The sequence below is a fragment of the Scardinius erythrophthalmus genome, assembly GCF_964197995.2.
Source record: "Scardinius erythrophthalmus genome assembly, chromosome: 5".
In the NCBI taxonomy this organism is placed as follows: Eukaryota; Metazoa; Chordata; class Actinopteri; order Cypriniformes; family Leuciscidae; genus Scardinius; species Scardinius erythrophthalmus.
In genome coordinates, this window is record NC_138225.1 from 23,136,301 (window position 1) to 23,161,807 (window position 25,507).

The window sequence follows — 25,507 nt, forward strand, 5'->3', positions numbered from 1 at the left end:
GTTTTAGGGGCTTTTCATCATGCCTGATTCAAAGGAATAAAGGAATCATTAAACTTGAAAACATCATAAGGATTAAATAAGCCCCTGTAGGTTAAGAATCAGATAGTAAAGCGTGGAATTAGCACCCTGCTAACATACACTATAGTGAAATAACAGAAAGAAGATTAGATTCCCTGGAGTGGCAGGAGAGAGAAGTATCCAAATGATGTCGATCATTTTCATTGCCCTTGTCGCACACTCTCTCTTATCTTTAATTACTCTCTCATCCTCTCGTCTGAATGCTCACTACATTAGAGACAGTCCTCCACTTCATCTCTGTAGCAGATGACACAAGATACATCAAATGCCAAGAAAGAATCTGGCCCTGTTTTCATAAAATGTTTTCTTTCTTTAACTTCTGTAATTGGTTTAGATTCACAGATATGAACATTCAGAGCTGGTTTTGCTCCGCTTATATAAATTGATTTATCTATAACCATAAGTGCATATCTCAACCAATTATGATGCAAAACGCCAGACCTTCATCAGATCCTAAAGCTTTTAATTCCTTCATTCAGCTGTTAAATTACACATTCAAAAGAAACGCTCTACACGACACTAACTGATTATGGGTACATCAAATGTTCTATCTATGGATTGGTCTCTGTATAAGGGTTTAGCAATCTCAAATCGCATAGGTAGTGATACATTTCCATGGCAGAGGACTATGGGAGGGCATCTACTCAGCTAGGGCAGGGCATTTGTACCATGTTATTTGGGGCTATTCTGGGATATTTTGAGGTTTGGCCTGCATTTAAGACAGATGTTGGGCTCAACGACTGTGTCATGGATCTGGGTTCCCTTGGCAGGACTTACTTTTTCTTTCTTGCTAGCTTTCTTTGCAATATCTCCATCTCTCTCTGTCCAGCGTATCGACCCAATTGGACCCTGAACGTCCTGTTTCCCTGAAATACTTTGGCGGTTGACTCATTCAGCTAACCGCATTCTTCCAGAACTCCTCCTCTGGCGATCAGACCTGCACCGTACTCTCTGCGCACACAGACAATGGAAAAATACTCAAATAATAATTTAATTGTTAGGTTTTAGAGAGCTCTGACCAGGGAAATTGAAAAGTGTGAGTGGAAAAGAAGACCGAGAATGTGAGGGAGAAGAGAAAGAAAGACAGATTTATTTGTGTACATAAGTCAACCGCCCGGCCCATCCCGCTCACTCACTCACTCTCTCTCTCTCTCTCTCTCTCTCTCTCTCTCTCTCTCTCTCTCTCTCTCTCTCTCTCTCTCTCTCTCTCTCTCTCTCTCTCTCTCCCACACATAGATACATCTACTCTATCCCTATCCCTCTCTCCACAAACTAAAGCCACAAGAGACACACAATTCAGAGAAACACAATTCCTTTAAAATGTGAAACTCCCTCACACACTCATAATCATGTATGCAGAGCACACTCCAGTTACCCACAACTCACACATAAAATCAGAAAATATAACTATAAAGCTTAGTGCAGATGGACAGAGAAAGAGAATGATAAAATAAAATAATAGCCTTATGCTACCTGCTTGAACTACATGAACATCTTCAGTAAATCTTTGGACTCACAATGATCATTGTAAAGACAGACATGCATCTAATTTAGTCATAGGCAGACATTTGACTAAAGTCTGCTTCACATTGCAGCTTATTTTGGTCAGAAAACACCCACTGAGACAGGAATAGAGTAACTGATGGACATGTAATGCCATCAAAATTTTTTTTATATGGTTTACATAAAACACCAGGTTTACATAAAATGTATTATACCACAATAATAGACCAAGAGACAGACAGACAGACAGACAGACAGACAGACAGACAGACAGACAGACAGACAGACAGACAGACAGACAGACAGACAGACAGACAGACAGACAGACAGACAGACAGACAGATAGATAGATAGATAGATAGATAGATAGATAGATAGATAGATAGATAGATAGATAGATAGATAGATATGACTACAATTTCGTACTAAAAGTATTAGATACAGATAATTATAAAATAAACTCAGAAACAGTGGAACATACAGTTCTGCTCAAGGATCTCTCATTTACATGCTACTAACTGCTTTCAATACAACTCTTCACAACTGCACATGCAGTTTCAAAGATTGTGAAGCCACTAATATGGCAAAGTGTGTTTTCCATTTTTCTGTGCAATATGCATCGGGCGTTCAGTGAACGGACTGCGGGTGGTCCATAGGTGTGCCGTCTGAGGCTGAGAATAGTTTTCAACAAACTCATGCATGTACTCTTACAACATTTTAAACACACTATGCCAAAAATCCATCTCCAGTCCACCAATACTGAGCCAAGGGCCAAGAGCATCTTTTCCATCTTTTCTCCTCAAGCACTTACCGGACTGACCCTCCGACTCAGGGCTCGTCTCAGACTCCATAACTTCCCAGACTGTCCAACAACTGAAAAACTGTGCTGAAAGGAGACAGATGGAGGAGAAAGGAAGAGAGAGAGAGAGAAGAGGTGCTCCCTTCACCCTATGTGTAGAGAACCACTCTGTGCCCCAACTGCTGTCTTGTGTTTGTCTATTGCTCCAGAGAGAGAGACAGTGAGAGAAAGAGACAGAATGGATGCATTGTGGCGCATGCAGATCGACTACTCCTGTAAGTTGCGGTCTCTCTTTTGCTCCTACTTCTCACATGCTTCTTAAAGACACAGTATCAGCGACGATACTTTTCACAAGCCTGCATATTTTCCTCACGCTGTAGACTCTTTACACAAGGACTTACATATAAAATGTCTAATATTTATGGATACCTTATGCCACTAATGAATATCAGTTATTATCAGTCAATATCAGTTTTACATTGTAAAAGGTGACCGTCCACAATAAAACGTGCTCACATTTAAATATCAAACGGCACACTGTCACATTAGTCTGTATGAGCACTAATGAGCAACTATCATACCGTCAGTCTATTTCAATGAGCCTTTAGTTTGGTATAATTTTGCCAAACATCTGAATGAGCAATAGGACAACAGCTTTACAAACTATGACTCACTTTGATGTTTGTCTGTGAGGTTAACAAGCTACAAGCACAAAGTGATTTAAAGGCATTTTGACATGTCAGTACCCAGCATTCAGCAGAAGCTGTGTTAGCAAACCGAGAATATATTACACTAAGGGCCCTATTTTAACGATCTGAAACGCAAGTGTCAAAGCGCAAAGCGCAAGTAACTTTGTGGGCGGGTCTTGGCGCTGTTGCTATTTTCCCGGCGGGATAAATGACTCTTGCGCCAGTATGGGCTGAAATATGTGCCACCAGAAACTGAATTTGAATCATTTATATTTGAATTTGAATTGATAAACTTGAATAATTGCATTGGAAAAATGAATTTGAATCACATAATTTGAAATTGTATTGTTTAATTTGAATAATTGCATTGAAAAACTGAATCTGAATTGTATAATTTGAAATTGAATTTGTTTGGAACTGAAGTCCAATAGCCTACAGTTTGATCCTCACTGAAAATTCAACTCTCTATGTATCCTCACATTCAGTTCTCACAATTCAGATTCAGATCACTAAATTCAATTTCAAGTTACTGTAACAGACATCCGGGTAGTTGGAGGATGAAGGAAGAGCAATCGAGCGCAGATCGATATCGATAGATAGAGTTCAGTGTCGCAGGATCATCACTCAGCACTAAATATGCCAGACTGTTGTGCTGCTTATGGATGTTCGAACGAAATAAATGAAGATAGATAGATAGATAGATAGATAGATAGATAGATAGATAGATAACATTTCACAGGTGAGAATGTGTTTTATGATATACTATATGCCGCCTTCGACCTCCAATCTGAGGTCCGGCGGCGGCGGGAGGCGGAGAGTTCCGTGGCCCGCGGCAGCGTCTCTTCTCCAGGGCAGGAACACAGCCTCACCTCGCTGCTGCACCGGTCCCCGCTGATCCAGATGGGACCGGCCAAAGACAGTGGCCGGCGGACGGAGAGAAACAACAAAGCGGGGCTGTAAACTTCACTTTGAAGCAGAAACTCTTAGTTCAGAAGGGTGAAGTTTCTGTTTGGACTCAGAGCTGTGAACTGATTATAATAAATATTCTTTGTAGCCTATTACTGTAACACATTAATTAGTCTCTTTGTTTTGTTTGTTACTGCACATGATGATAAAGCTACACTTCTAAATCACAAACAAAACTAACTTTAATATTTATATAAACGCTGTAAGGAAGGAGACGATCAGATATTAGAGTTGATAAAAATAGACTCAAATAATAATTTACTATTTTGTGTTTTAATGTGGAAACATCTTGTATAAACTCAGGGGATTGGCTCTTACATCACATTGTATTACAGGTTGCTGATGTACAAAGTAAACCAATACCATTCAAATGTTTAAATTAATTAACATGTATTTTATTTTCAAATATGGATAGTCACACCATTGTAGCCATTTTGCAGAAGGGCAGGCTATGCTAAGGTAAGTAGCGATAGTTCATTTTAAGATTACTTAAGTGTAAGAATGTGACTAATAAACCTAGGCCTACTAGCACTAGGCATTATATTTTGAACATTGTAGATTATATTAATATCAAAAGCCTACATTTTCTCTGGACTCGATCATAAATACATGTCTGACCTTTGGAACGAACCAAAAAAAACTAGAAAAAAAAAAAATATATATATGGGTCAAGGCGAGGCAAGCACTTATTCGTCGTTTTATTGCTGGTACTGTGCTCCAAAACGTAGGTGCTGATTGGCCGAAGAGGAGTACTGTGTATCTTCGCCACTAAACTCTATCTATCGATCTGCGCTCGATTGCTCTTCCTTCATCCTCCAACTACCCGGATGTCTGTCACAGTAACTTGAAATTGAATTTGGTGATCTGAATCTGAATTGTGAGAACTGAATGTGAGGATACATAGAGAGTTGAATTTTCAGTGAGGATCAAATTGTATTGGACTTCAGTTCCAAACAAATAAATTCAATTTCAAATTATACAATTCAAATTCAGTTTTTCAATGCAATGATTCAAATTAAACAATACAATTTCAAATTATGTGATTCAAATTCAGTTTTTCAGGGCAATTATTCAAGTTTATCAATTCAAATTCAAATTTAAATGATTCAAATTCAGTTTCTGGTGGCACATATTTCAGCCCATACGCCAGGCGCAAATCTAAATTGGGCTGGTCTGAAGCAGCTTCATTATTCATAGGTGTGGTTTGGGCGTAACGTGAAATAAACCAATCAGAGCGTCATCTCACATTCCCTTTAAGAGCAGGCGCGTTGTTCTAAAGCGGATTCCTATTATAACGGCGGATTTGCCAGGCGCGTGCCAGGAGCGGTTCACAGCCGAGGAGAGCAACGCTCTCGTCAGGGAGATTGGGGATGGAGAAACCCACCCAAATTAACTTCGGTTAAAAAGGCTTATGATAATTTGGGTAAATGTGTAAGCTAGATGTATGCTTTTATAATAAATTGTCGATCTATCTATCTATCTATCTATCGTAATAATGTATGATTTGCAATAATGAAAACTGCTGCTTCTGTGTAGATGAGAGAATCAAAGTGTATGCACGTTGTGCACACGCTACATTGATTATGGCCAAGCATGCGCCCTTAAAATAGTTTATGAATAACATGCGCAACGCACCACTGACTTTAAACTATTTTTTCCTGGTTAGTGGCGCAATTGTTTTCTAAACCTGCAAAATAGCATGAAGGAACGTTTGCGCCGGAACACACCTCCTTTTTTGCGCTGAACCGCCCAGGGAGCGCAAGTTCATTCCCTAGTTTAGCGACGTGCTTCTGTGGAGGGAAAAACGCGCTTTGCGCGGGTGCAAAATAGGAATGATACATGCGTCGGTGTACAAAGTCAATTGCGCTGGGTGCAAGATAGGGCCCTCAGAAACTCAAAAGAAGTTGACACTACTATTGTTAGGTATTTAAGGGAATTGCAGTGTTGAAGTACAGTACATACTTTCTGCTCTTCGACCCCCTAGGGAAAATTATTCTGATGTTTAGGCTGTGATGATGTTCCTGCTCTCACCCTCTGACATCAAACAGAAGGTGCTCTAGTTCTCAGAGGGAGCAAAAGAGTGAGCTTAGAGATTTTCTCTTTTATCATTAATCAGTTGTTCAATATGGGGAGGGGGTAAATCCGAAAATACTGTTATAAATCTGATCAAACAATCACCCTAAATATAAATATAACACATCCCACCCTCCCTTCAGAGCATCTCCAAAGCCACGCCTCCTTCAAAACATATGAACACGTAAAGCAGGAAGCAAACAAAAGCTTCACGAGAGACGGCGTTAAACTACCTCACGTCTCAAAGCACATAACATTACAATAATAATAAACATTAACAACTTAAAGAGCACTGACCTGTATCACCTGACTGCTGCAGATTAATTTCGGCATTGATAGTGTTGCCATTGAAAATGTGAAATTTGAGTCACAAACTGCTCCGAGTATAACGTCACAGTTTTCCATCTCTTCAAAATTGCAGTAGTTAAGGTGTGAACGCAGCATAAGCTTGTTGTTTTGGATTAGGAGGAACTGTAACAGGGGGCTTCTGTTTCGGTTGTGTGATTGGTGACTGACGTCTGTTTAACTCTGCACAGCATGAAACACGCTGATGACGTGTGATGTCTCCCTATAGGCGGAGGTATGGAACTGTACGTTGACAGACTGGAAGGACATTGTATCGTTGCATTCGGAACGAATTCTATGATTGGACGAACATTTTATTGTCCTACAACTTCCATATATGATATACTGTATATATTCATATAAATACATTTAGACCACTTAACTTAATGATTGCTATCAGGATGTGAAGAGACTTTCAACCAGCATAACAACCTACCCTGCATTTAATATACACATATAACTATACTGGACTTTAATTAACTATGTAGTTTATAATTAACTATATATTCAGATTTATAACTGTACAGTATATTCAGATTTTATATAATATCCTGTGTGGTCCCATAACCAAGCATGTAAGCATGCATGCAAGTAAGCAAAATAAGTGAGTAAGTGACCAAGTAAGTAAGAATTACATACTGTAAGTAAATAAGTAAATACTTAAATAAATGCATACATGAATAAATAAATGAGCAGTATAATGTTTAGATGAAGGTCTTTGACCTTCACACATTAAACACAGCACATTAATTAAAAGCAGAGCATACTGGAATAGAGTGTATTAGGGTCTGTGTTTATGCATATGCCTTATGAGAAGTTGTGTGTGATCACGGTTATAAATACGGGTGCAAACATTGCATTAATTGTCCACTAGTTCAGCTATGTCATTGTCTTATTAAATCGTATTAATAAATCTGATTAATAAACGCTTATGTCCAGTATATCTATACACTACTATAAAACAATCTGAAAATTTACAACGACCCCTACCCCTAAACCAATAAACATAAACATGATTTGGTCGATTTACAAGCCTTTTTAACTAGTGAGATCCAGCTTAATCAGTGTTTCAACTTAAAGGGTGACTTAAAAAGTACATTTGGCAGGGCCCATTTTGCAGCAGCATGTGCATGGGGGAAAATACAACATTCGTTGGTAGGCCAGTCAAATTGTAAAAAACAACATCCGCCAAATAAAGTATGCACACATCAAATATAAAAGTTAACAAAAATAAGTGAACAAAATAAATACACAATGAGTATTATGCTTGTCTTTTGCCAGAAAAACAGAATATTGTAGTCAACATCCTCCCCTGCTGGCCTCCATAAAAAATGACAGGCCAAAAGTAACAGTGCAAGGTAGCAATAATAATTTCTTACAAAAAAAAAAAAAAAAACAGTTAGTCACTAGCATAGTCTGCCACAGGTACAACTACTACTGTATATATATGCTTTCTTCAGTAAACAGCAAATGTGTTTGTCTTTGCAAATATGTATCAAAGGTAGTTTGTGACTAAAACAAATTACAAACTTTGACCAATACCTTATAATTATGATTAATAAAATAAGTAATGTTTTTATACTATAGGATATACTTTTTCAACTTTGACAGTTATTCAAAATGACTGAATTTTTTTTTTTATGCACAAAGTTACTTCTAGCAGATGAAATAGACAAGCATAACTAGAAAACTACAATATTTTTTTTTTTAGATAGACAGTTGTTTGGCTGTGTTCTAAACATGTAGTAGTGCACTCACTGCTGTCCACTGAGAGATGGCACTGGAATTCAGGGAACTGCGTCTCCACAGGAACACTGATGGTGCGACGCAGCAGTCTGGATTGGCAGGTGTCAGTCTTGTTCCGCTGTAGGAGCAGAGGGTGTATCTGAGAACGGGACACATAAAAGAGAAACAAATACACAATTACTCATCTCATGATTAATATATTCAATTTATATAGAAGAGATTCAAGTAAGAAAGACAATTATAGGCAGCAAGACATGAAGAATTCAATAAAACAAGCACCTAGATGGACAGAATTTGACTTTTTAATCAAAGAGATTCTAGCTACATAATTAATATGTATATTGTCATTTCATATATAATGCCATGTCATAATCATGCAATAAAAGCAGCTAAAGATCATCATAGGGACAAAAAATATATTTTCAATAAAAAATAAAATAATAATGAAAAACAATGAAAAATATAATTTTATGGACAGTAAGAAATATTTTTAGCCAGAACATTTTCTCAATTCACACACTATTGGCAGGTAAAAAAGATGGTGGCAAAAAGATGAGAGGAAAACAAGGAGAAAGATAGTTTCAATTTCAGCCACAGCAATCTGGTTTAACTGACAGTCTAAACCAATAACAATGCCATTTTTGTTTCATAACTGATATTTTCCAAATACTAAAAATATGAAGTGAGTGAAATTAGATTAATTTTATTACTTGTCATATTAACATCACCCTACAAGCTGATTATTTTCTTGACCTGTACTTGGGAGTGAAGTACTTGATCTGAAGTAAATCAGTGCTAATATAATGGTCTTGTCTCCAGAGCTCTTTTTTCATCCTGGCCAGTAGGGGTCACTCTCCTTGAGCTCTCCATATCATGCTCCCTCCAGAACTGTGGATGGCGCTTGACTATAATTGACACTAGACTCTCCACTCCTGAAGGAGGCGCCATTACCCCTAACCATGTATTAAATCCTTCTCATCAATCCTGATTTCCCACACCTGTGTTGGACCCTTAATAAGTCTGTTTGTTCCCTGCCATTGTGTTCAGTCTTAAACCATTTATCCAGTGTATCCTGCTGCCTGTCTTCAAGTTAAGTGTATCTCTTGTTGTATATTTTGGACCCTCGTGTCTGTTTTTGTTTTCTCTGTTTTAAGGAAGCTCGGCTCTCCTAGTTTATATGTATTTTGTATCTTTTGTTTCTCAAGTAAAGTTTACTTTTATTTTTGAAGACTCAAGTCTCCTGGCTCTTGATATTCTGCAATTGGGTTTAACTCCCACCAAGGGCAACTTCTTACAGCTAAAGGGCTTGGCATAAATTATAGCACACACACAGCTAGTTAAAAATAATATAACCTAACCCACACCCTAACAGAACACTTTCTGCATTTTTATAAAAATAAAATAAAATAAAATTTTATTTTGTGTCACTGATTTTATATAATGTCACTGATTTTATATCATGTCACTGAATATTTCATTACAGTTCAGTAGAAATGACTGAGAAAATCGAAAGCATTATAAATGTACAACCTTTGACAGCATCTTATGATTGAGCCTCATATATCGCTCCCAAAGAATAATTGCAGTGCTTTACAATCATAGGACAGGAAGAGCTAAAACTCTGTCACTGCATCTACAATTGTAATTGCCATGCCAACTAAATTATTGAAGAAGTTGTTACCTGTATAGCAGAAGAGCCTCTTCTTAATATTATTAACTCCTCTTTGTCTCTATGTCTTGTCTTAAGAACCTCTCATTAAAGGGGGGGGGGGATGCTCATTTTCACTCAATCTCCTGTTAATCTTGAGTACCTATAGAGTAGTATTGCATCCTTCATATCTCCAAAAAGTCTTTAGTTTTATTATATTTATAAAAGAAAGATAGGCTGTACCGAGTCTTTCCGGAAAAAAACGAGCGTCTGGAGGCGGGCCGTGTGGGTGAAGCTAAAGCTGTGTAACCGAGCTAACAACACACAGAGACATGTGAAGCAGTTACTCACCGCCTGTGACCGCGAACCTTTATCATTGTTACTGCTCGATCCTTAAGCATTAGACAATCTGCAAATCCGTCGATCTGGGCTTTGTTTATAAAACAATCATCGTCGAAATGCAGGGAACAAACAGTCTTGCACAAAAACAAACAGTCTCTGAAAAAACTAACTCCATCCACTGGTCCCTTCCAAAAGCTGAGCAGAGCGCTTTGATGAGGTAACGTACTGCTTTCGCTCTCTTCTCTCTCTGTCTGGTCTACGAGTGCGCGCGCGCCCGCGGAGAAGTGCCCTTAGGACCCATATAAAGATATTCCGCCCCAGCTGACGTCACGAAGACCCATACTCGAAAAAAACTTTCCGAAACTTGTGACAAACCGGAAGGACAATTTTTGGCACAGAAATACTCCTTCAAACGTACAATTTAATTTTTGAAACTTTGTCCATGTTTAGCATGGGAATCCAACTCTTTAACAGTGTAAAAAACTCAGTATGCATGAAATAGCATTTCACCCCCCCTTTAAGAAACCCCAAATGGATTCTAATGAATTGGCAAATTACAGACCCATTTCAAATCATCCATGTATGTCTAAAATGTTAGAAAAAGCTATATATGCTCCTTCTTGCATAAGAAAAATGTCAGTCAGGATTCGGGATTCAGTTATCATAGCAAAGACACATTCCAACATTAAACTACAAATGAATTGATCCTGATCTTAGTGCTGCGTTTGACACTGAAGTTCATAACATACTCTTAGATCAATTATAAAATTGCACTGGTATTCAGGGACAGGCGTTGAGGTGGTTTAGATCCTACCCGTCTGACCGTTACCATTTTGTTTATGTAAATTGAGAATTATATAATTTAACACCAGTAAAGTGTGGAGTGCCATTCTTACGCTGATGATAGGAGGATAAAACACACCATGTCACAAAGCTCAAATCATCTCAGACTTGTTTCTTGAACATGGCAATCAGTTCACTATACTCATATGGACAATACAATAGAGCACCTTTGGGATGTGGTGGAACGGTAGATTCGCATCACTGATGTGCATTGTGCAGCCGACAAATCTGCAGCAACTGCGTGATGCTATTACGTCAATATAGACCAAAACCTCTAAGAAATATTTCCAGAACCTTGTTTAATCTATACCATGAAGAATAAAGGCAGTTCTGAAAGAAAAATGGGGGTCCAACCTGGTACTAGCAGGTGTACCTATAATAAAGTGTCCGATGAGTGTTTTTCACCTAGACCATATGAAATTTCTAAATGATATAAGTTGAAAGAGTGTGTTAAAGATAGTTACACAGTACATGTGTACATTTCTTCTTTAAATTCAGATAAGTCAGAGATATTAGTTACTGGACCAAAAACCTGGACACAGAATCTCTTAAAATTCCATTTGCATCTGGAAGGATGTAGGCTAATGTTGCTTCGTCTTCTACAGTTAAAGATCTAGGTGTTATATTAAACAGCAACTTGTCTTTTGACTATCATATTTTGCATGTTACAAAAATAACCTTCTTCCACCTCAGAAACATCGCCAAGCTATCATGCTATCGGGTTCTGATGCAGAAATCCTAGTAAATGCATTCATGACCTCTAGACTATATTACTGTAATGCACTACTAGGTGGGTGTCCTGCATCCTCAATAAACAAGCTCCTGTTAATACAAAATGCAGTTGCAAGAGTTCTCACCAGGTCAAGAAAATATGATCATATAACCACAATTTTATCATGTCTGTCATCTCTGCACTGTTAACCTATTATCTAGTCTGCATCGATTACAAAATATTGCTACTTATAAGGCCCTAAATGGTCTAGCTCCTGTGAATTTAACCGATCTTCTATCACAATACAATCCATCACACTCTTTAAGGTCACAAAACTCTTTGGTAGTACCTTGAATAGCAAAGTCCACTAAAGGAGGGAGATCATTTTCATATTTAGCTCCTATAATGTGGAATAGCCGTCCTGATAATATTCGGGGCTTAGTCACTTTCTCCCAGTTTAAATCTAGATTAAAGACAGTTTAAATCTAGATTAAAGACACATCTCTTTAGCCAAAGATTCATATAGGCTAATGCATCTTATAACCTTGTATTCCAGTTATAACATACCAGATGCACATGATTATCTTTTGCTTGAAATGTTATGAACAGCAGCTACGTTATTTAAAGGAGCTGTATGTAGGATTGTGGCCAAAACTGGTACTGCAATCACTTTAAAAATACTGTAGAGAGGTGTATCCCCTCCCCCTCCCCCCTGACTCGAGGTTGCCAGATAAGCTGCAGGATTCAGCAGAAACGTAGGCTGCTTCAATGGTCATACAGGTCAACTTGCAGCATGTGTAACTTATAGGGTTGCCAACTTCAGAAAAGGAAAATACAGGACAATCGTGGTTATTTATAGGAAAATGAGGGACACTCAAAACTGTACATCATTTCAGTGTCTGCAGTTAAATATGTGTTTAAAAGGTTATCAGACATGAACACATTTGTATTGCTTTACCTATTTATGTATTTAATTCATACATAAATACAAAAAGTCATACATAAAAAAAATCACATTACAAACAAACCATCATTCAAAATAGCAGCATTTATCTAAAATAGAAAGCTTTTTAACATTATATAGGCTTACAGTTCAAAAGTTTGGGAGATTATTTTTTTGGAAAAAAAAATTAAAGAAAGTATTTGCCTACTTTTATTCAGCAAGGATGCATTACATTAATCAAAAGTGACAGTAAAGACATTTATAATGTTACAAAAGCTTTCTATTTACTTTCTAAGGCTTTTTTTTTTACATTAATAATAATCAGAAATGTTTTTTGAGCATATTATTCCTTCAGGTAGATTACATGTTTTCTTGCGTGGCTGGATGTTAGACTCATGGCATGAACAATAATCACGTTGTTTGCATTCGCCGAAATCAAAACGTGGACAGTAAAAGGTTATTACCGTTAGCGCGAGACGAGTCCGGCTTGAAGCGGAAGCGACCAGACAGCAGAGGATTATGTTCGCAAATCAAACAATGATTTGTCTAAAAACAGTGATTAAAAAAAAACTGTGATTGGATGATGACAGGTGTCGGTGATCATTCTCAAGTGTCGTGGTCAGCACTGCTGCTGTTGCTATTGTATCAGTCAGTGGTTAGATCAGCTTGTCAAAAAACCCAAAATACGGGACGTCCCACCTAATTCGGGACAGTTGGCAACCCTAGTAACTTAGTCCACGATATACTGTACGTGAAGAACGAATGACGAATCTTTTTTTTCTGAGGTAAAGTTAGGCTTCTGTCTGTTGTTTTCCTCAGCGTCTCCGCATAATGACAGAGAAACGGGCTCCATAATGCATTGCTAATACGTCCATGTGAGCTAATGTTACGTTACTTTGCACGAACATGCATAACTTTGTTCGACTGTCATGAATATATGAAATGTCCATTGACATCAAGTACAAGTTTGCCAAACATAGATGAATCTTACCTGTCCAGGAGAAAATTAGCATCTGTGTTCAAATTCTTCTCCATTTTCAGCCGTCTCCATCTTTCAAAAGCATCTCCAATACAAATTCTGTTTTTATTTCGGACTTTGTCACGACGAATTTCTGAATTATAACGAGGTCTTTTTGATTTAGTAACGTTAGACATTTTTATCCGACTAGAGTTAGGGTAGGTAAGAGCAGAGCTGGCAACCCGGATCCCGAAACACTACTGACTTCGTGATTGGTAGATAGGTGGAGGGAGGCGCGTCAGGCCAAAACACAAAATGACAACATCAACATCAGTTGAGGGCTGCAAGTCCACTTTTTAAATGACAATATCCTAGCCATACTACTGTTGTCAGTGATATAAATATTTGAAATGAACATGATTTCTTAATGTCTGGTGACACATCAGGGCCATTTTATGATAAATTGAAATAGATTTCTTACATACAGCTCCTTTAAAGGACAATTCCGGTGAAAAAATGAACCTAGGGGTAATTAACACATGGTTACCAAGGCGATCGTTCCCTGGGATGCGTTTTCATGAAAATCGAATGTAAAGGTCGAGTCACGAACGCCGTGCTAAGTGAGCTGGTCGATAGGAATTGCGTTTGTGAAATCTAACGTTGCACGGCGTTTGTGACTCGACTAGTCGTTTTCAAGATGCCTGCTGCCTGTAAACGTGTAATGTACTGTCTTCATAAAGTATCTTCTTATTAAACTGTATGTACACTTACAAAGTTCTCGATGCTTCGGTTTGCATGTAGGGACCCTCATTATGCTACCGTGTTAGTGTGGGGCTATTTTGAGCCTTGTTAGTGGTATTAACTAGCGATTTACTTTTACTTATTCGTGGCCCCATATACTAGTGTTATGAGCTAATCTCTTTTTAGAGATAAAACTCTTATACATTCGATTTTCATGAAAACGCATCCCAGGGAACGATCGACTTGGTAACCATGTGCTAATTACCCCTAGGTTCATTTTTCACCGGAATTGTCCTTTAATTTCCATTTGCTTTTCTGTTTCTACCTAGGGATGCTAACTAAAGATTCACCAGCCTCAGTTTGGATCCAGCCTCTTACAAAGATTTCAGATGACCTAAAACCTGTTAAGAGATGATACCAAACCCTGTGAGGACTTCAGATGACCCCAACTCTAAATTAACATACAAAACTGCCAAATTTTCCATATATTGTCATCATTGCTTTACCATGCTCATTGTTTTTGCTTAAATGAATACACAACAATAGCAAGTTTCAAGTATTTGTAGAAAAAGACAACACTATTCATTACTTTTATCAAAGGTGCCTTTATAATCTGTTAATGTTACTTCACTTTATCTAAACTTTTCTTGTTTTATTTGATTATTATCGGTTTAAACATTGGGTAATACACATAGTAATATAAAAAAGAGAGCTCTAGGCAAATGTGGTTGAGTAAAGCACTCCCAATTAGTAGTAACATCTAGGAACCTTTCTGTAGACCAGCAGGTACAACTATATAAAATAATAAAATAATAATAAGTACAGCAAGTAAACAAATTGCTCAGAGCATTAAAGCTCTGGCATGGCCAGGAGAGAATCTGTCTCTTGATCCTCCTTCAGCAGAGAATCATTCACCACTGCTCTGCCAGGCCACTAATAGATGTCTGGAGATTTATTACAGCGCTGCTCTCCGGCTGATAACAGAGGCTTCGACATACAGCGTGAGCTATGGGGGAATGGAAAATCCTTTATCGACCATGGTACACAGCATATATTCTTTGCAAGTGTGGGCCACATATTGATCGTCCCTGTGAAACGCTGTGTGTCTTAGCTGCCATGGCGAAAAGTGAGCTCAGGAGCCTGCTGATGTACCACATTTCTGCACGTCACGATGACAAACTACACACAGCTATGCGCCATCCGCTCTCATGTGCTTGCACTAGTTCAGTCCAGCAGATAATACATCCCCCTTCTGCCTCTTCCCTTCTTTTTTCTAACTAAACTTTGAATGTGATTTACAAGACCTGTGTCAAAACAGGCATACCAAAGCTGTTCAGTGAAGTTTAATTCCAAAAAATTTGACCACCACCAAATGTGGTTTCAGTGATCTGATGACAAAATGTTTTAAACCAACACCTGTACACTGTCTACTTACTTGATTGGATCACCTGCAATGCATGTAAATACCATAGCCAGTTAAGAAAATTCCACAATTATAACATTTGTAAGGGCATGTGTTAAAATGAGAAAAGGCTCTTTCTGTGTCTGTGTGTGTAATACCTCCTCCCTGTCCAGCAGCAACATCTGATAGTCGGTGACCACGCAGAACTTGGGGTTCCACACAGCATGTTCAGCATACGGGTGACCATATGACATCCAGTTGCCGGGAGGACCCCTCATATCTGACAGAAGGAAGGAAGACCAGAAAAAGAGAATGATGATAATGACAACAAAAAAGCACCAGGAAAAATCAGGAGAGACATGTGACGTGAAGAAATGTATGCATTTCCTTTTTTTGGATCATGTATTTACAGACTGGTTTGTGACTTTGAATTTACTCCTCCTCTTTACAAAGGTCAAACAAAATCCTGAAAGATCTACAAAGCAAAACAGCTCCTGAACTTGAAAGCAGACACGTCTTCTACCCGGAACACATTTATATGGTAATGAGCCCCCTGCTCGTCATCTCTTGTCTCTCGACAACGAGATTACCAAATATTGCACCAAGTGAGCAAGAAATATTGCCATGTTAATTTGAGTTTGATAGAGAATGTAAATAAAGTGAACCACATTGTCATAATGTTGCTTTTTTGCATGAATCTCATACGGAGACAGTGATGTGCCTCATGGAATGTTAATCTCATCTTGTTTCAGAACACTGAACAAATGTTCTTATGTTCTTATATGTTCTCTGTTCTTATTCACATTCATGGTGAACCTTCATTTCTCATGCTAAATGGAGGTAAAAGGCCTCTTACGGCCAAATAATTAATGAGTGGAAGTTTAACCGTTACACTTGCTGTGCTTTACGGTTGGAAACTGTGTTCATGGGTGCTCTGTTCTCACAGCACAGTAGCTCTGAAACATTACGAATTCATGTATAGTTTAATAATATTTTAATTAGTGTAACAGTAAATATGAAATGGTTTGATATTTTGCACTTTTCTGTTCCAATCTTGAAAAGGCAAAACAACATTAGGTAGGCTAGCCAATAAAACCAACTTTCACACAAAAACAAATGGACCAAAAATGACACATTGATCCTTCAAATGGCTCAATGAAAGCAACATCCATCCAATGTGGAGCACAGGTTAAGATCTCAGGAAGCCTAAAATAACATGAATTGTGTGTGAGGTAATATCATAGAGGAAAGAGACCTCTTTAATATCTAACATTTAGACATACACTTCCATTCAAAAGTTTGGGGTCAGAAATATTTATTTAATCAATAATAACAATTTTTACAATTTAAAATAACTGGTTTCAATTTATATTTTAAATGTAATTTATTCCAGTGATGGCAGAGCTGGATTTTCATCATCATTACTCCAGTCTTCAGTGTTTTATCCTTCATTCTAATATGCTGATCTTGTGATCTGATGCTCTCAAGAAATGTTCTTATTATCATCAATATTGAATTGTAGTATACAGGGTTTGAAATTAACTTAATATATATATATGTGACCCTGGATCACAAAACCAGTCACAAGTAGCACGGTATATTTGTGGCAATAGCCAACATTGTATGGGTCAAAAATATTGATTTTTCTTTTAAGCCAAAAATCATTAGGATATTAAGTAAAGATAATTTTCCATAAAGATATTTTGTAAATTTCCTAATGTAAATATATAAAATATTTAGTTTTATGCGTGAATGCAGCAAAATCGTGAACATAAATGGACAACTTTAAAGGCGATTCTCAGCGACCCTCAGATTCCAGATTTTCAGTTGTATCTCGGCCAAATATTGTCCTATCCTAACAAACCATACATCAATGGAAAGCTTATTTACCCAGCTTTCAATAACCCATGTGACTGGTTTTGACTAACCTGACTCCGCCCTCCTACGTACTTCCGCTCAATTTTCATTTTCCTTCAGTACTCCGTCTGGGTTTGCGGTATATTCATGGGTTTTCTCCAGCCAAATTTTTACCGGTCCAATCAGAGAACAGAGGGAGTGACTGAGAACGATGACGTTGAGGTTGTGTGCTAGTTTTAGTTGTATGGTTACGTCACGCCCAAACGTTAGAGATAGGTTATGGCAGATCCAGAGTGGCTCTGGGCAGATCCAATAGTTTTAAAAGTCCTGTATTATGCCCCTTTTCACAAGATGTAAAATAAGTCCCTGATGTCCCCAGAGTGTGTATGTGAAGTTTCAGCTCAAAATACCCAACAGATCATTTTTTACAGCATGTTTAAATTGTCATTTTTTGGGGCTCAGAAAAACGCGCTGTTTTAGTGTGTGCCCTTTAAATGCAAATAAGCTGCTGCTGGACGACACAGGGGGCGGAGCTTCATGAGCTCGCGCTCAGTCTCTCAGGACAATTTCATCTCACGGAATGATGATAATATCAGAAACTCTCAGTAACGGTGTTCAGTTCGAGTCGGACAATAATGCCTACAGAGTCAGAGTGCTGTATGGATATGGAACAGGTATAGTTTAGTAGTTTAATTACGGTTATTATAACGTATTTGTCATCTGCTTGTATGTATCCATTATTTATTAATAGCCTACAAGTCTGCTGTTTCGGACCAGGTCCGAATGATGATCAAACATATACTGATGAGTATAATAAAGTTTATTGTACATCACACAAAAGATGAAGCGTCAGTTTTACTTCAGAAAATCACCGTAAGAGCTGAGTAAACACAGTAAGTTATAAGAAGTGCGCAAGTACATAAACGAATTTCGGTAGAGTTGAGGGAGCATTCCTGTGGGCGGAGGTTAGTCAAAAAACGGTTTTAATGACGTCATTAAAGAAGGAAGTAGAGGGATGTAGTCCAACCGGGCCGTTCGATGTCGGCGACTTCTGTTAAATAAAATATCTCGCTTGGCATTGAACTTTGAGCTTTATAATTTTACAGATATTATTTATACTCTAACAACAACATTACACACTAACTAAAGTTTGAAACATGGGATCACGAAGAACGGGACCTTTAAACTTCAACTTCAACTTTAGGTGGCGAGATCAATACAGTACAATGAACATCAAACACCACACAGAACAAAACAAACCTGTGGTGTCTCTAGATAAGCTAGGGTCTGCTAAAATTGTAGGATGTTGAAAAATAATGTATTTTCTGTTAACCAAATGATTTTTAATCTTCGCTATTGCTTTAATGCAAATGAACAGGTGCCGTTATTTGTTGCGTAGTGACGGTCATGTTCAAATAAGCCAGATATGTGCCGATTCTGCGTAATACGCTTTATTTAATATATCGTGATGACTAAAGAGTATTTGCGCTGAATCTGCGCAGATTTGCCTTACACAAACTTCCCCTGCCAAATTGTAACCTGCCAAATCGGCTAGTGATTGACAGAGTTACCCACCACAGTTGGTTTTTACCCACATTTAGCGGTTGGCGGGTGTTCATTTCAAACCATGGTAGTATGTAAAAAATTATTATTATTTAATTTATTAAATATTTAAATAATTTATTATTTTATTTAATCAGGGACAGTACACATTAATAATACATAATCATATGTAAAATGCGACAGATTTAGCCAACATTTAGCCAAAAACTACCACTTTAAAATATCCTCTTTTAAATGCACTTTAATTTACTTTGTCAGAGTCAATTTTAAGATGTCAAATTTAAATGAATTGTGACTGAAATTTAAATGAATGATCAAAACCATTCAAATCGAGATGGCAGCTGTCTGCCAGCAACAGTCTATTTTATTTTCCTATTTTAGGAGAAACATCTGAGACTGAGGTGATCCTTAAACTATGTACTATGAAAAAGTGTGATCAAAAATCTGATCAACAGAACATCTTTATCTGGAGTGAGTATCTCCATCTGACCAGAAGTTTCTATGCTCAAATAACCTATTTAAGAGCCCTTATTCTGCTGGAAAAAGCCTTGATCTCTGTGTTCTTGATGTATGAAGATGCAGGTGATCAGAAACACACAAATCATGGTGTTTGGGTAGAACAATTATCAACCTCCCCAAAACCTCAGTTTAATTTTCTAGAATTTCTTTGTCAGCTTGAAATTATATTTGAAGGAAAGAGCCATTTAGAAATGAGAACCCTTCAGAGATGCAAAAAGAATGAGAGAGGTTAGAGTTAATGCACAGAAATTTAATTCAGAAATCCATGTCTGTCAATGAAAGATATCACATGACCTTTTGACTTTATTTGATTATAGTTCAGTGAAAACATGCAACACAAAGATAAATCTTGCTTACGATTTATTTGACTATACTCGTCAAATAAATTCTGTCCTTCAGGTGAGACATTAAACCAAGGTCCTGACTCTCTGTGGTCACAAAAAAATCCCAGGATGTCTTTCGAACGAGTAGGGGTGTAACCCCGGCATCCAGGCCAAATTTACCCAGTGGCCTCTGTCCATCATGGCCTCCTAATCATCCCCATATATATACATATATATATATATATATATATATATATATATATATATATATATATATATATATATATATATATATATATACATACACACTACTTCATCACTGTCTCCTCTCCACCAATAAGCTGGTGTGTGGTGGGCGTTCTGGCGCAATAAGGCTGCCGCTGCATCATCCAGGTGGATGCTGCACATTGGTGGTGGTTGAGAATATTCCCCCTTCTATGTTAAGTGCTTTGAGTGCCGAGAAAAGCGCTATATAAATGTAATGAATTATTATTATTATTATGATTATTACCCAACTCTTGCACATCCAATCATACAGAACAGTTCAACAGATGTATGTGAATGTGTGCTTGTGTGAAAAAAAGATGCATCATTTTCTACATTTCTCACGTCTTAGTCAATGCCATTACCATTATTGTAACCATAAGCAACATTGTGTGAGTTTTTGTAGGCATTTGTGAGAGTGTATACAAGAGCACTGCATCCTGTAATCTTGCGGTAAAAAAAGAGAAGTCTTATCTTGTAATTCAATGTGATTGTGTAGATGCAATTAGCATTGTAGCAGTGTTTTGAATGCCGGACCCTGCACAATCAATGCCTGCTAGATAATGAGAAATACACTTAATAGCCCCATCGAAGGGACACAGACAGACACACACAGCTCAGAGATTTAAGACAACGATTACAAGTCTATCATGCACACACAAACACTCACACTGCTTTAGAAAGAGAAGCATAACTAGTTAGAGAAACTAATCACTATCTGGAAACAAGAATATTACATTACTGACATATTTCAGTAGTTGCTGATGCTGACAACTACTTTTATATAACTTTACTTAACATAGACTACAATAACTGATTTGGAACCTTATAAGTGACTGAATGTATATACTCTAGATAGGCAGCAATGTAATGCATTCTTGGCATTGCATCCTGCATTCTTGCAGACAACTATTGACAAGCAAATAAATGAAACAATAAAATATGACTTTGTATTTGTAGCATGTATATTCTGCTGTGCTTCTGTTCCATGCATATTTTTCTTGTGTGTGCCAGTTAATCACTAATTAAGTTCACCTGTTGTTCAATTAGTTTTCTCATTTACCTCTGTGCATTTATAGCCTCAGTTTCCTTTGTTCATTTGTTCATTATTGTTGCGCTTAGCTTGGTTGTTCTTTTCCTGCCTGAGAATTTGTTCCTGATCGTTTTGGTTTAATAAGAGTCTTGTTAATAACTTTAAACTGCTGCGATTAGACCATGTACCCCGCATGTGACAGTATTCAGTTGACACTGTTTTTTTACTCACTAATAGCAGATGTATACACCTGTAAAAAAAGATTTATTCATTCACTCACTCACTCGCTCACTCAAAACAGGGCTATCGATTACAAAAAAAGTGTGCACTAAATAAAAAAGACAGCATTTCAGCTCCTGTAACTCTTTAGTAGGCTATATCAAGTCCTTGATTCCTGACAGGATATTGTTGCTTAAACTGAGCAGTGACCCAGTGCACAAGGTGTGTAATTAAACGTGATGTGCTGCTCCATTCCACCTCCTGTCAAGAAATTAGTGCCTGGTCTTATTCTCAGTTACTCTAAAGTGTCATTTAATGGCTTACGGCTTCACGCTATTATAGGGAGGGCAATTGGTCTCTTTATCTTAGCAAACAGTTTTCTGCTTTTCTAAATAAGCACTTCAAAATGACCGCCCCTGTGATTGTATCAAATCATTTATAGCGGTTTTGTTAGAAGACGTTAATATTTTTTTGAATTATTGCCTTTTCCTTTTAATCTGCTAAATCCATTCATGATGTGGTTACATCAAAAAGGAGATTACTTTATGCCACTGCCAAAGTGAAGCTCTTATCAGTGCAATAACATGCACATAAGGGAGGGGAGGAGAGAGGGAGCGAAACACAAATGGCAAAAGAGAGAGACAGAAAAAAAAAAACAGATTTATTGCAAGTGTGACATGAAGGAGACAAAGAGGAGTGTATCTCGTCCTCATTGGCTTTAATGCCAGTCTCTGTGATCCAACAGGAAGGTTTAAATTCCTCTTTATCAAAACCAAATGAGAAATTTGTTCCTTTTATCCCATATTATAGTGGATATAATTTAGAATTATCTTTTTTTTCAAAGTGCCTATTAGACTGATGCATTTTTAAATTAAAAACCTATTTGTGGCAGTAAAACACAAAGTAGATTCCTCTCGGTTTAATAAGGCACCTGAGCTTATTTGCATTTGAATCCTTCTGAGGACAAACACAGAGAAAGTTTCCCTGAGAAAGATCTAACAGCTACTAAATTCATACAATAAATTAAATCCATTTGGTACATTTACCCAAAGCAATTTGCACTATTTTTATGAAATCTCAACAAGCATAAATATCACACACAAGACAATAAATGTCTCATTCACACAAACAAACAAACAAACAAACAAACAAACAAACAAACAAAAAAAGTTAACAAACAAACAAATTAACAAAGAAAATGATCAATTTTCCTATAGAACTTGCTGAACAACCCACTTGGGAAATGCACCAAAGTAACTCTCACACACTACAAGTTCAGCACCAAGAAATAAATTACTTTTGCTACTGGAAAAAAAAAAAGATAATTAGAGAAAGTAGAAAAGTGCATTCAAGGAGACCAGCACTGGAACTTTAGTATTGCAGGCAGCACTTGGTCAAACAAAAGTAACTGAGCATTTCCCTAAGATAGAACAAGAAAGAAGCGCAAAATTAGATAGAAATTAGTTTTCTTCTTGGAACGTACACATTACAATATTCCTCATTTAAAGTATTCCTGCCGAAAGCATACGCAAAAACAAAAAAGGGGTAAGGCCTGGCTGAGTTGTGTTAGCAGTGAGTTGAAAATCTAAGTTATTGTAAGGGGCGTGACATTTCCAGAAAAATGCTGGAAGTGGTTGACGATTCACAACACACTGGTCCACACTGGTCTTCCAGCCAATCAGAGCACATTGCACTGTTCAGAAGCAGGAGCTTCATAGAGACCAGAACTAAACAGAATGTTACTGACATACTGGGAAGAGAGGTGCTGCAACAAAGTAATGTGTAAAGTAAGGTGTTTTTGAACATTCAGCATGAAAACTACTTCTAGTAGACCGCAAAACAAAATCACGACCATTCCAAAATGGGTCCCCTTTAAGACTTCTAAGCTTTTCTTACTACTGAAGAAAAGCTCAGAAATGGGAGCTCCAGCGCAAGTTATACTGGGAAGACTCTAATATCCAACATTCATTAATCACATCATTCATCAACCACAGATCTAGCCAATCACCACTCGACATATGGAGTATTTAAGCCCGGTTAACACCCATTACTACATTTCGCAGAAACTGACGCCGGCGTTCACCCCCATCCTCCCCACTACCACCAGGTCGGTCCCTGTCCATCCATCGGGGGTAGGCTCCGCCCCTGCCTTCATCTTCAGGCAGGAACTGCAAGTGTCTTCTACCCTCCGGATTTGGATTACGGACGGGGCCTACGCCAAAGAACTTTTACATTTCATTTTGCATACAAACTGTTAAATAAATCTTATTCATACATTATCTTGCCTCCCGAGTCTTACTGGTAGAAATGTTAAGATTAAAATATAATATTCTTCTTGTAATTCAGTTCAGATTATATCAATTATGTGTCTGAACTGTTATTCAGTCTTCAGTATTACACCAAATCAGAACAGAAGTTCTGACTCAGAAATATGTAAGAGATTTAGGCTAATGAGAATTATGTGAAGCAGCTAAAGAATTACTGTATGTGATTGTAGAAGAGCATAACTAAATGTGGTACAGACAATGTGAATAAATATGATCCTTCATCAGGTCAGGAATGAATAGAAGACACAATATTTAAACAAATCATGTTTGTATTTGCTTGCAAATGTTCCTTTATCCAAATAACAAAACCAAGTCTGATAACACAGTGTAGGAGAGTGAACAAATAATACTCTAAGCTCTAAATAATGTGTTAGGAAACCCTTAGAAAACAAACACACACCATATTGATTTAAAAAGCTATCCTTATCTATATGTAAACATATAGACAAACAGAGAGGCAAAGCACTGATTCTTCAGACATTGGACAAAACTTTACTTTTAGATTCTATTAATGAGAGATTACCATTAGAAATGACCTTAACACAAATGCGCCACTACATTTGATTTGATTTTATAAAAATTATGAAAATTAATATTACATGATCACTCACACCAAAATACAATTTTTATCAAGTCCTATAGTAGCTAATATGAACTATTTCCATTTTACAGTACAAGTTATCCTGGAGCGATACAGTAGATTAATCACTTTATTATATGACTAACCAATTACTTAACAAAAGCTAGGTAATAAATCTATGATGAAATTCTTCTAAGTAGGTCAGAGAGTAATACAGCAGCTGATCTGTTTTCTCTCTCGCTCTCTTCCTCCAGCTGCTCTGGACTGGATGTGTTCTGTTCTACTATATTTCAGTGTGGACAAAAATGTCATGTGTGCATACAGTCACACTGTTCAACGTCCATTACTACTGCCACTCCAGATATTCCCAATGCATGTTTCCTTGAGAAGACATCAGATTGCTGTATCTCATTCATACATGTCATGTATACCCTCACATGCTTCACATGCATATGGATGATTTACTGTTTCTCAGTTTTTGCTTTTTTACATCATAGGTTTTTCTGCTATCCAATCAATCGGTATCGAGGTACTAACTAACCTATTGTTTATTGCTTATTTTATGTCAGCGCAAACAACACCACTTAAAATACATCCGGTTAAACTACAGTAAAAAAAAAATAATAATTAAATTCACTATAAAATATGGTGATGATGTATTCTGTATTACAGGATAGCATATTGGAGCTTGAATATTTTACAACTTATAACTGTATAATTCATATAATGTCAAATATACATTATATAATATATCATAATATATATAAAAATGTACTGATAACTGCCATTATACAGGTAGTACAATAAAAAGCCAAATGATGAATCAAATGATCAATGGTCCATAAAGCATGGCCAATAATCATATATAGACTGTGTCCATACACACAAACAAAAAAACACCATCAGGGTAACACACAAAACTAAAATAATGCAGCAAACATTCACTAAATAATAGAAAATGTAACACGAAACACCTTGTACATTACTGACGAAAAAAAAAAAAGAGGAAACAACAAAACTACTTAAATCAAATG

General features: G+C 37.2%; 1 protein-coding gene across 2 annotated transcripts in view; it reads right to left on the reverse strand.

The window, feature by feature from the left end:
• dab2ipb (DAB2 interacting protein b) overlaps positions 1-25,507 on the reverse strand; it is a 176,207-nt gene that overhangs the window by 119,797 nt on the left and 30,903 nt on the right. The window contains exons 3-4 of one of the 2 annotated variants that reach the window (XM_081367111.1): positions 15,947-16,068; positions 8,212-8,338 (exon numbers count right to left, since the gene is read on the reverse strand). In XM_081367111.1, coding sequence (XP_081223237.1) covers positions 8,212-8,338; positions 15,947-16,068 — 249 coding nt within the window. Of the gene's footprint in view, positions 1-2,392; positions 2,422-8,211; positions 8,339-15,946; positions 16,069-25,507 lie in introns of those variants that run through there. The other variant, XM_081367115.1, reaches the window with a different exon arrangement.